At 33.1% G+C, this 11,401-nt stretch overlaps 1 protein-coding gene across 1 annotated transcript; it reads right to left on the bottom strand.

Annotated features, from left to right (window-relative positions):
• Positions 1-5,134: 5,134 nt before the first annotated feature.
• LOC143547151 (V-type proton ATPase subunit a3-like) lies at positions 5,135-10,822 on the bottom strand. Its single transcript, XM_077038644.1, has 18 exons — positions 10,628-10,822; positions 10,160-10,204; positions 9,332-9,454; positions 9,134-9,241; positions 8,950-9,060; positions 8,681-8,854; positions 8,455-8,592; positions 8,257-8,364; positions 8,023-8,130; positions 7,746-7,894; positions 7,463-7,616; positions 7,218-7,378; positions 6,920-7,126; positions 6,652-6,835; positions 6,482-6,565; positions 6,180-6,373; positions 5,679-5,738; positions 5,135-5,560 (listed from the first exon to the last, which is right to left on the bottom strand). Exons 1-18 carry the CDS (start codon positions 10,781-10,783, stop codon positions 5,356-5,358), a joined length of 2,469 nt encoding a protein of 822 aa, XP_076894759.1. The 5' UTR covers positions 10,784-10,822; the 3' UTR covers positions 5,135-5,355.
• Between the last annotated feature and the right edge of the window lie 579 nt (positions 10,823-11,401).

The following is an 11,401-nucleotide window of genomic DNA, read 5'->3' on the forward strand; positions in this document are numbered from 1 at the left end:
AAAAAAAACAAAATAAACCTTATTTTGTTTTATGTGTTGCTTCCTTTTTCCTTGGAGGTCACGACAGAAAGGAACAAATTCCTTTCCTTTGTATTCAACTCACAATCAAAAGGAAATAAATAATTTCCAAGTATGACCCGTGAATTACATAACACATCAAAATAACCTAGGAAAAAAAACACCAAAAAAGTAAAAAGCTTGCAAGGATTTTACGTAAACACCTTATAAACCGAAGATAAAGTCGTTCTCCGTTTCAGTGCACCTATGTGTTTAACGAACCGTCGGCTTTGATGCCACTTGTTAGGTATTAAACAGAGTCGGTACGCAGCGGAAACACAAACACACACGCACAAACGAAAGCAATAAATAAGAGACACGAGACTTTACGTGGTTCGGTCAAGGCGACCTACGTCCACGGGCTGCAACTAGGGTATTTTATTAAGCACGGTACAAAGATTACAATACATGACTAGGTATATATAGATAACAATTAGGTTTAATAGAGTAGGGACCAGGAAAACTCCAAATGGGCCATCCTCCGTAATTAAACGGGCCGCCCTCCTTTTGTCTTCTAATTGTCAACCAACGAACCCGACCCAAAGGCCTTCACTAATCCTAACAGTAACAAGTAGAAATGAAAACGAGAAGTGATATATGAAGGTAGATTTTATTAAAGGAAGATTATGTGTTTTTTTCTAAAGCTAAGATCTAGTTTTATAGTTGTAAATTAGGCATACAAATGTATAAAATAGCATATGATTCGTATAACGCTCACATGTTCTCTAACGCCTCGTAGAATGTCATATACGACTCGTTTATCTACTTTGCACAAAAGTAGGAGTATGACTAGTATACAATTTAGACGATTCACATGTTATATTATATGAAGTGTATCATTTCTATACGAGACGTTTATTAATTTTACACAATAATTTTTCATACGACTCGACACATTTCAGATGATTCATATTTTTGTTTTTATAAGTTATATGAACCATATAACATTGCATGCAAAGCGTATGACATTTGAAAAAGTCAAATTTAATATTTCAGTAAACGGATCGTATACTAAACTTACGAAGCGTATGTTGAATGGTGTGTAATTAAGCCAAGTTGATAGGCCTACATGGTGTGTGAGTAGAATTTGGCTTAATTTATGGCTAGACGTGGTCCTTCCCTGAAGTCGTAAAGTCAACCCAAAAAAGTTAGAACACAAGTCAGAAAAGGAAGCTACATGCAAGGTTGAGAGTTAAGTTCAATCAATCATCTACAGACATGAAACATGGCAACCCCACCTAGTTAAGGAAAATTTATGACTAATATAGTGGAATGACCCATACATCCAAGTCGTTATATTTATGAGCCTTACTAAAAATAATAGTTTTTGTTACACTTAAAATAATTGTAGAGGTATTTAACTATTTAAGTATTAATCTCGTTGTAGGATAAAAACCACCTGAAAAATAAAAATTAACAATTTATCCTAAGACCATCTTTAATCGAAGGTTATAGCTCAACGAACATCGATGTGGACGGAGAGAGACATATATGGATTAGAGTTGTGAGGAAAGAGAAGCATGGAGGTTGGACCGATGGAGTGATCTTTGGCACTGGTGTTCTTATGTTTATGTTTGAAGCTTTTATAATCTTTGAAGTTGTAAAAGCACGCTTATAAATCTTGTCAAAAAAATAATAATAATAACAAAAGTTGTAGATTGATTATCAAAACATATTGAGTAGATTGCAGGTGTTTTTATTACTTTAGAGACTCTACACGATTATAAAATTTAAAGAGATATTGTAAATTTAAATAAAGGAAAAAAAAACCTATTTCTCGTGAGGTTGACAAAAGGAAACTATATTTTTTCTTGATATATTTTTTAAACAGATAATACACACCTAAATCTACTCTAAAATCCATCTAATGTTCACTTCTCAAAAATTTATTCAATTTAAAAATCATGAATTACCTCCTTGGTCCCACCCCCCTCTAAAAAAAAGGCCTACGAACATGAACGGGAAGGATGAAAGCGAGTTGGTATGCTAATTCCTCATCTGCAAATCAGCCCTTCCCGTGGGTTATTTTCTCAACGAATAAGTAATTCTAGGAATGAAATCTTTATATAATTCGAAAAAACAAAGCACAAGTCCAGGGCAATAAAATATAAAAAAAATTTCTTTTTTATATTTATAATATTAAACAAAAGAATTAGCAAACAAAAGTGGTAATACTTAAACCCACAACATTTTTATGCAAATAAACACCTTATGCTTCTAAGCCATCAACTTCTCTTTGTTATAATATGTTTTGTAGCTTTTTTCCACTACAAACCCAGAAAGAATAACAAATTTAGTCCCTGGTGTTTAATTTTACTAAGTAAAAAATAATTGAAGTAGAAGGAAAGGTCCAAAAATCTTGACTTGAAAGCTCAAAGTGAGTAAACAATACAATGCAGGGACTTGTTTCTACAAATCATTTAAAGGGTCATATTCACCTGCGGAGCATTTGGCGGATCTTACCACCGCCAATAACATTTATTATAATATTTTTTTATGATGATATAATATATTCAGTTTTGAGACAGCTACATGGGTATGAAACAGGTTTTAGCTAATCAAGCAGGTACACATGATCTATCGGTTTAATGGTACGACGTCTACCTCATATATGTGAAGTTATCGGTTCAATTCTTGAAAGTGCAAGAAAAGGTTTAATTTTCGTGTTAAGAAATAAAGCTAATCAAGTAGGTGTTATCAAATATTATACGGTATACTCATACCAAATTAGCAAAAGAAATTTAAATTGACCGCATACCAGCAATACTATACTATATATAATACATTAAACAATGGCAAATTAAGACACTTGATTTTAAGGGATTTGCAATTGCTAATGCATAAGGTACATGTGTTATTAAGGGTAAACTTGTCTTTTAAACACAATTCATTCAACTTACAAGTTTGGTCCATCATTTTTAATCATATTATGTTTTTAATTTAAACTTTAAACTAACTTCTCACCCATGATTTTTAATGACTATAGCTTTTTCATACGTTAACATTTTTATAAAAAAAATTACATCATAAAAACGAGCATTTTATTCTCTTTAATCTGAATATGATATTGTTATAATTTTTTTCAATTTAAATAAATTAATATGTTACGTATGGGTGTTTAGTGTCGGTTTTGATGATTTTAAGTTAAACTTGTGAGCTCAACCGTTAATATTAATTTTTTGTCGTCCAAAACCAAACTCAACCATAGAAAGTTGAAACCAAATCGTTACCAACGGCTTGGTTCCAGTTTGGTTTCACAGTTTTAACTTTAATAATAAATTTAGTTTAAAATTATTATTAATTTAAATGTATAATCAATTATAACTAAACACTAACATAATATGATACTTGAGAGGATCATATATAAAGAATGATAATTTTAGCCACATAAATGGTAAATACTAATGGAAGATCTAGGACGTGAAATGATAACAACAAATATCACAAAAAGAATCATAGTGCAATTAGGTTAGGTTAATTTAGTTGTATAGCCAAGTTATTTGTAATAAAAAGATTTATGTTCAATTACATTTTAACTATATCTAATATATATAGTTAAACATATCTAATAATTAATAATAAAAAAGATTAAAATGCATTTAACATTTACAATCTGGTCTGGTGATATGGTCGGTTGCCAGTATAAACCGCGAACCAATCGTTCACTACGTTTTGAAATATTTGAAACCGACCAACAGACCGAAAGTAAAAAAGAAAAAGAAAAAATAAGCCAAACCAATGACCGGTTTAAAGGATTTCAAAGTTTTAACAGAACCATAAACACTCATATTTAGGGGTGTCCAAAATACATGAACCCGATTAACCCGACCGACCCGAACCCGAATAAGCAAATTTGGGCCAGGTTAAATCTGGTCAAAAAGTATTAATCGGTTTATTCGGGTCAACTCGAATTGTTAATATAGGGTTGGGTTTCGGGTTCATGTTTGGGAAAAAGTCGGGTTTCGGGTTAACCCGAATAACCTGATTAGTGGCGATACTTAACTTTATATACAATGATTAAAAGGTGAAATAAGCACTATAAAGGCAATAATGCTTCATTTATGTTGTGTTCATTTAATTTAAATAAACGAACGAGCATGAACACATATTTCACTCGTTCATCTATGTTTGTGAATGTTTGTTTATGATCGTTCATTTAAGTTTGTTTACGTTCGTTCATTTTCGTTTACATATTAATAGAAAATTATTGAATATTATTTGCATTTAGTAATTATATCACCCTAATATGCTTTATATTTGTTTGCTTGTGTTTATTTAAATGCGTTCATTTATGTTTGTTAACGTATGTTTGTGTTCGTTAATGTATGTACATATATGTTCCTTCATGTTTATTTATCTTTGTTTAATTATGTTCATTTATGTTCGTGAATTCTTCGTTTAAATTTTAAATGAATGATCATGAACACAAATATTTGTTCGATTAAGTGTTCGTGTTCGTTAAAAGTTCAATGAAAGAATACGGACGCCTTTGTTCATGTGTTCGGTTCATTTATAGGTTTATATGTGAAATTATAAGATAATTACTTGTAAAAGAAATTGAAAATTAAGTGGAATGAGAAATTTTGCAACCTAGAAACTACAAACACATAAAACAACTTAAAATTATAAAGTAACATGGTTAACCCGACCAACCCGACCCGACAAACCCAAAACCCGAATAACCCAAACCCGACTAACCCGAACCTTAATAGGGTCGGGTTGCGGGTTTGATATTTTTTAAGGAAAACCCGACTAACCCGACCCGATTAACCCGAAACCCGATCGGGTTGACCCGATTAACACCCCTACTCATATTTGTTACGTGATTAATAGGGTCAAACACCCGCTGCATCGCGCGGGCACCCGTCTAGTATTTATAATTAACCACATACATGAATTATCGTCCTGAATGTTTCATGTTCCCAGGTATCATTACGACAAATTTTAAGCGCTTTGTTTGCAAAAGCTAGCAGGATTTCATGAGTTAAAAGTGTTTTTAGTAAGAAAAATTTATGGATGTACAATAAACAAGCCATGTGTTTCTATAGAACAAAAGTGATAATACTGGTGATAAAAATTTACATAAATAAACACATCATTATTACCGAAAACCCATGGATACAAATAGTTATAGCACAAAAGGCACATGCATGCTTTCACTAGAATGCTTTTTATGTAGGGAACCAATGCTCAATAATTATGAAGTCCTTTCCAACTTAAATATTATCCAAACTGAATGGGCAAAAAAAATAAAATCACACATGCAAATATGCAGAACCAGCATGACTGCTGATTGCCTCATTCGTCTTCATCGCTCAGTAATGCAAACGAGAAGGGTGCAAATTTGTACCCGTCTCCTTCATAGAACTTGTTTTGGAACTCCACCCAGTGAAGCCTTAACGCATGTAAAAATGCACTTAAGGTTTCCATCACTAACAACACTCCAACCGTCGCAAAGATGAAAACGATTACGCCAATAACAAGAATAATTACATTATTGTACCTGTTCACATTCAACACAAGTCCCAACAATTAAGGAATACGTGTTTTTAAAGTTTGATTTAATAATTATATTTTCAAAAAGAAAAATAAAAAATTTTGATTATTTTTAAGAAACTTACCCCCAAGCAAGAAGAAGAACCTTCTCATAGAACACAGTTGACAACTCTGAATGCGCCAAACTGAAAGAGAAGTGCAATATCGGTTTTACAGTGATACCGTAGTCAAGAGTCAATTGCTAGTCATACTAATTCAAAGTCAATAGCTGGTCATATTAAGTCAAAGTCAACTGCTGGTCAAACTATTCTTGATGGCCAATTTGTACATTTAAGATTTTCTTGTGCCATTATAATATTGTTACTCAACACCATACTACTTTTTAACATCCAAACTATGAACATAAAGCTTATAATTCCTAATCTTTAGGTTCCAAAAACATGGAATCTGCTGAATTTCTTACAAATTAATATGGTGGTGGATGAACACCCAACTTTCTGAATAAGCAAGAAATAAAGATGAAACTTTACCCAACATTATTAATAATCTAATATTATGGGTTTAAAGATGCAAACTATAATATTTTGTTTCAAGAGAAAGATGAGAGTTGTAACAATAATATATACCTGAGTGCCCATAAACGAAGGTATGAAGCGGTATTCGACACTGCCCCAAGTACAAATTCTATTGTATGAATAAGTTGATGAACAAATACTTCACTGAACTCAAATTCTTCATGATCATGTGAATCATGACCTGCCTCCACCTGTAAAGATTCTTCTGTCTCTTCAAGAGGTATGTAAGACTGACCTTGATGTCTCTAAAAAGCCATAAAAAACAACGCACAAATTAAAAACAACACGATATTATGATAATACAATCTTAAAACATATAACTGTGTGTTTGCATGATGGAAAAAATAGCATACCCTGTTATGTTGTGCCTTTAGAATGAAAGGCTTAGGTAGCAGCATCCATGGAACAGCAATTAGAGCTAACAGTAGTAGCACAAGCTGGTAAACGAAATGATTCGTGTCATGTTTATTATAAAACATTTTTTTATCCAAGATGAAAATTATTGTTGCTAGAAGAATCAAACCTGAACCGTCTTCTGGTTTGCAAAAAGCTGATTTTCACCAAGATCATCAGTTGGGCTAAGAAACATGTATATCATTACATGATATAAATCAGCTTGTGAACCGGTGACCCACTTTACAATAATAAGAAGGGAAAGATATCCAAATAGGCCATTCAAAAAGATCATCTGGGGAATAAACTGAAACCTGGAATTTGCAAAATTTGCAAAAAAAGAAAATATTATCAGTAAAGTTAAATAACAAACAAATCTAAGATTTCATCAAACTTACCAGACATTAACGGGATTCTTAAAGTAGAGAGCATTAAAAAAGCTGAGTATTATTCCAAGGTTCATTTGTACTACCCCGATAAGAATCGACATTTTCATCTTTAAAGAGTTGAGAAACGGCAATTCACTTCTACTCCCATGCCATGCGGGATCCACACCGAATGGATATGTATCACGCACCTTTATCAAGCCTATGGTGGTAGCCTCACTGCACAAAAGCATAAAGTTATGAAGATACAGAACCCATGTGCATGAGTGCATGGCAAAGGGGCGGGGGGGGGGGGGGGGTGATAAACTACCTGCATGCAGCATCACGACAGGCGTATGCTGAAGGACTGAATAACGCAAAAGGAACAGAAAAAAACTCGTTATATATGAAACCAGTGTAGATGGAAAAGAGGGCCATCAATAATATAACATATCGACCACCAAAAGTCATTTCCATTATGTCTCCAAGCTTCTGTATTCATGAAAATGCATAGATACCATCAGTCTCCACTTGCTAAAAAATGATCACATTAATTAAACTGGTCACATTAATTACCTGACTTGAGTATTTCTTCTCCCTGAATATTAAAAACAAAGTTGCCAGTAGGATGCATATGCCATGTCCCCAATCACCAAACATAACCGCAAACAGGAACGGGAACGTGACAACAGTATATACTCCAGGATTTGCTTCTTGGTATTTAGCAACACTGCAAGAAGAGTACAAAGTAATTAGATGCTTATTGGTATGGAATGTAAAACACATATAACATTCACATAGACTAGACTCATTGTATATCATGAATAAGGCATGCGATGAAGTACAGAATAATGCTTACCCGTATGCATCAACAATTGTTTGAAATGACTCAGTGAACTTATTTGTCCTGAAATAGGTTGGAGGCAACTCTTTTGTGTGCAAAACTTGGAAAATGGCACCAACTTGAGACTTTGAGTCAACTGTCGCCAGCTGCAATGCATCTTGAATCTGCAAAACAAGGTTTATTAAGTTATGGTGGAGCTAGATATAATTAATCCATGCTGCAATATGAAATAATATCATCAAAACATGAACCCTAAATAAGATGCATATGAGGAAGAGCATGAACATCACACCTGTTGGGTGGCAAATACGGGACTCCAGCCTTCAGCCACAAGACATTTCTTTGTCACATCAATGCTAAGCATGTTAAGCGTGTGATAGATTGATTTTTCCTTCCGGACCTTGAAAGGGAAACATGAGGTTCAGTTATCTATATAAAAATAGATTCATGTATACATATCTATATATAAACACGCATATGTGTGTATCTGCGTGAAAATTGTAACAGGAATTCTTAAGAGATGTACCAGCTCACTCCACTGTTCGTATTGTTTCCCTATAGTTTCCAACAAACTTGCACGGTGCAAAAGTCCAGCATCAATTGTTGTTTTCAGCTCAGAGAGCCTTCCAGATACCTGGAGAGTGACAGTTTACAAAATCAGTGTCTTTATCAAGGCCCGATAAATATACGTCATGATCAAAAACTAAAGAAGGATGTTGAGCACCTCAATTATCATCTGGGCTTGTTTGCCCAAATCTTCAGCATAAGGGTAACGGTTTGCTCCAAACGCTTCACATATCTTGAGAATTTTGCTCTTTGCTCTTTCTCCAGAAAAGAAAACCACAAAAACATTCTTCTCAACCTGAACAACAGTAGTTGTATTTTAATAAGTATATAAAATTCACATTTTACTGAAATATTTCCTTTAGTAAACAATATATGTATTTTACCTTTTCTCCTGAATTAGGATCAATAACAGCTTCATCCACAGAAGATTGCCTCAGAAACACATTTCCCCTTGTAGCACGGAATAATATTCTTTCAAAAGCCATGGACCTTCCTTTGGGCACAAGGCCAGTTAGAAACCCTAATTTCACTTGTTTCCCTTGGTCAGCTGTTGGCTCCTACACAAAAACATCAAACAAAATCAATGACTTTAGAACCTTCTAAAATCTACACTGAATTGTGAAAATGAAAGATTAACTACATAGCAATCTACCTGATCCTTCAATAGAGGAGTTTCCAAAGATTCTTCAGCAGCCTGTTGTGATGAAGCTTCTGTTTGTTGAGCTGTAGCCCTGCTCTGAGCCTCTTTAAAAAACTCACCAGCCTATAGAACAGTTTAAATTTGAAAATATATACAAAGAAATAACAGGCAAACTTATTTATAGCACTTGATATACCTTTTGCAGAACAAGCTTATATTCTACAAGTTCATTATAGCCACGCTGCAACTTTTCATTATTTGCGTTGACTTCAGTAAGCTCGGCTTCAAGATCTCCAAGCTTTACCTAAAATATTACAACGAACAAGAAAGGATTAGTTTCAAAAGCATGGTTCAAATTAATGCACATTGTATACGTATAAAAAATTGTACATGCCTCCAGTTCATCCAGATTAAGTTCAGCTTTGGCCTCAGATTTTGCTGATGATTTGATATCTGCCTTTGACATTTGATCTTTGAAGAAACGCAACTTTCGTGCCAACTCTGCGCATCTTTTAATCTTCACAATAGAAGCAACTTAAATCACAATCCCGCTTAAAAAAAGTCTCAAGAAGTAATGGAGGTACAAAATTGTATTATCTAAATTTATATGTTATGATAACTAGGAAATATAACTAATCTTCTACTAAGTCTCCAGTTGATGTTGAAGTAGCATATCACCATACTTTACCACTTCAGAAAGGAATTTCACACATATGGAACAGATAGCAGTAGAGTTTTCATATATTTTTACCATTTTTTAGTAACAAAATATGACATTCAGGTGCTTGTATATGCAAGCACTTCTTTAAGTGTGACAAAAATCTACAATGCACAAGAAATTAAGTGACATGATGCATTCAGTAATATAGCAAAATTATCTATATAAATTACATATACACGTTTACTTTATGAAGTACATTTATGAAATCCAAGTCCAGTGAATTACAATTTATGTGGATTGTTCAAAATGTGCTACACTAATAAGGCTTGCTTATACCATTCAAAGCCAACACACTTTCTTACTTTGCATAAAAAAAATCCATCATATTTTGGTATATTAAAGTTGCGAACCCGAAAAAGTCCCTCCACCCAATTTTGGTATATTAACACGTATGGCTATTATCAAAACTCAGATTAAAGTATGCCAATTTCAAATCTTATGATTTTGCCAGATCATCTATAGTTTGAAACAAGTATAAACTCTATAAAAAATCTCACTCACCTGACCGGCATATGTCCTCTGGAAAGGGCTTTTCTCTGCATTCAGCTGTAAAGATCCATAAAATCAATATTAGATCTTCACTAGAAACCAAATCACATAATAAGTTAATAACAGAGAAAAAACAACAATAAGGTTAATAATGTTCACCAATAAACCAGGATCCACTAGAAATACACACACTAAAAGGGTAATAGCACACCATAAAAAGCTCTTATTAATTTGCAAGTGGAATAAACATGAAGCATATTATGTTTTAATCAAGTGTATAATATCCCATAAGAAACTAAGTTTATTAATTCAAGTAGTTCAAATCAATTGCTTATAACCTAAAACAAAGTATGAACTACCAAAATCACTAAAACCCTAGAAATGAAATCTGAAGAAAACACTAGAATTACATCATATAGCAAGCATGATTGATGATCTGAGTAATTAATTAAGTGGAAATAGAAACGAATTGAAGAGTACGTCTTTGAATTGAATGAGACCGATGTCTCCGAGGTAAGAGGCGGTCAACCGAGCGGATTCGATGGGAATGATGACTTGAACCAACTGCATAGGCTCTGACCGGAACAGATCCATCGGAGGACAACAACCACCACCACCACCATACTCCGTCGTCATCTCTGATTATTATTATTATTATTGCACCACTCACCCAGTCAGTAACAGTAATATCTGGCCAGCTCACAACACGATCTCGCTCTCTCTCTATATTATCAGCAGCCACGTTCTTCAGATTGGTTTTTTTTGTTTTTTTATTGCTTTTATTCAGGGGTTTGTTTTGTTTTGTTTTGTTATTTACGGCTACAGCTAAGCTAATATTTTATTTTATTTTATTTTATTTTATTTTATTTTATTTTCATACATTTATCCACATGGAAATCTTAATCTACAATAATTATTTATCGTCTATGTATATAAAATGACGCTCAAGTTAAATGCAAATTCAAGTAATTACCTTCAAAATTATTTTTCATTTAAGAATAAATAAAAAATTGATGTTTGTTTAAAATTTACCCATTATCCAGATGTAGTTTGGTTTGTGTTAAATGAAAATTTATTTTATTTAAAAAAAAAATAGTTGAGTTGTTTGAACGATCTAATGAATAATTGGACATTAGTTGATGTTTTCAAGATCATGTGGCGTGATGCGATTTCATTGGTTAAATTTATTAATATAGGTTGTCTTGTATCTAATGCATGATAATTGTCTTATAATTTATAGTTATCAACTTTAAT

Source organism: Bidens hawaiensis, unplaced genomic scaffold (assembly GCF_021521415.1).
Source record: "Bidens hawaiensis isolate Kalapana, Puna unplaced genomic scaffold, B.hawaiensis_p1.1 tig00014645_1, whole genome shotgun sequence".
Lineage (NCBI taxonomy): Eukaryota > Viridiplantae > Streptophyta > Magnoliopsida > Asterales > Asteraceae > Bidens > Bidens hawaiensis.

Coding starts and splice junctions, on each gene's coding strand:
- LOC143547151 (XM_077038644.1), bottom strand. CDS start 10,783: ATGACGACGGAGTATGGTGGTGGTGGTGGTTGTTGTCCTCCGATGGAT. Junction 9,455..10,159: donor AGAGGACATATGCCGGTCAG/GTGAGTGAGATT, acceptor TCTATTGTGAAG/ATTAAAAGATGCGCAGAGTT. Junction 9,242..9,331: donor TTAATCTGGATGAACTGGAG/GCATGTACAATT, acceptor GTAATATTTTAG/GTAAAGCTTGGAGATCTTGA.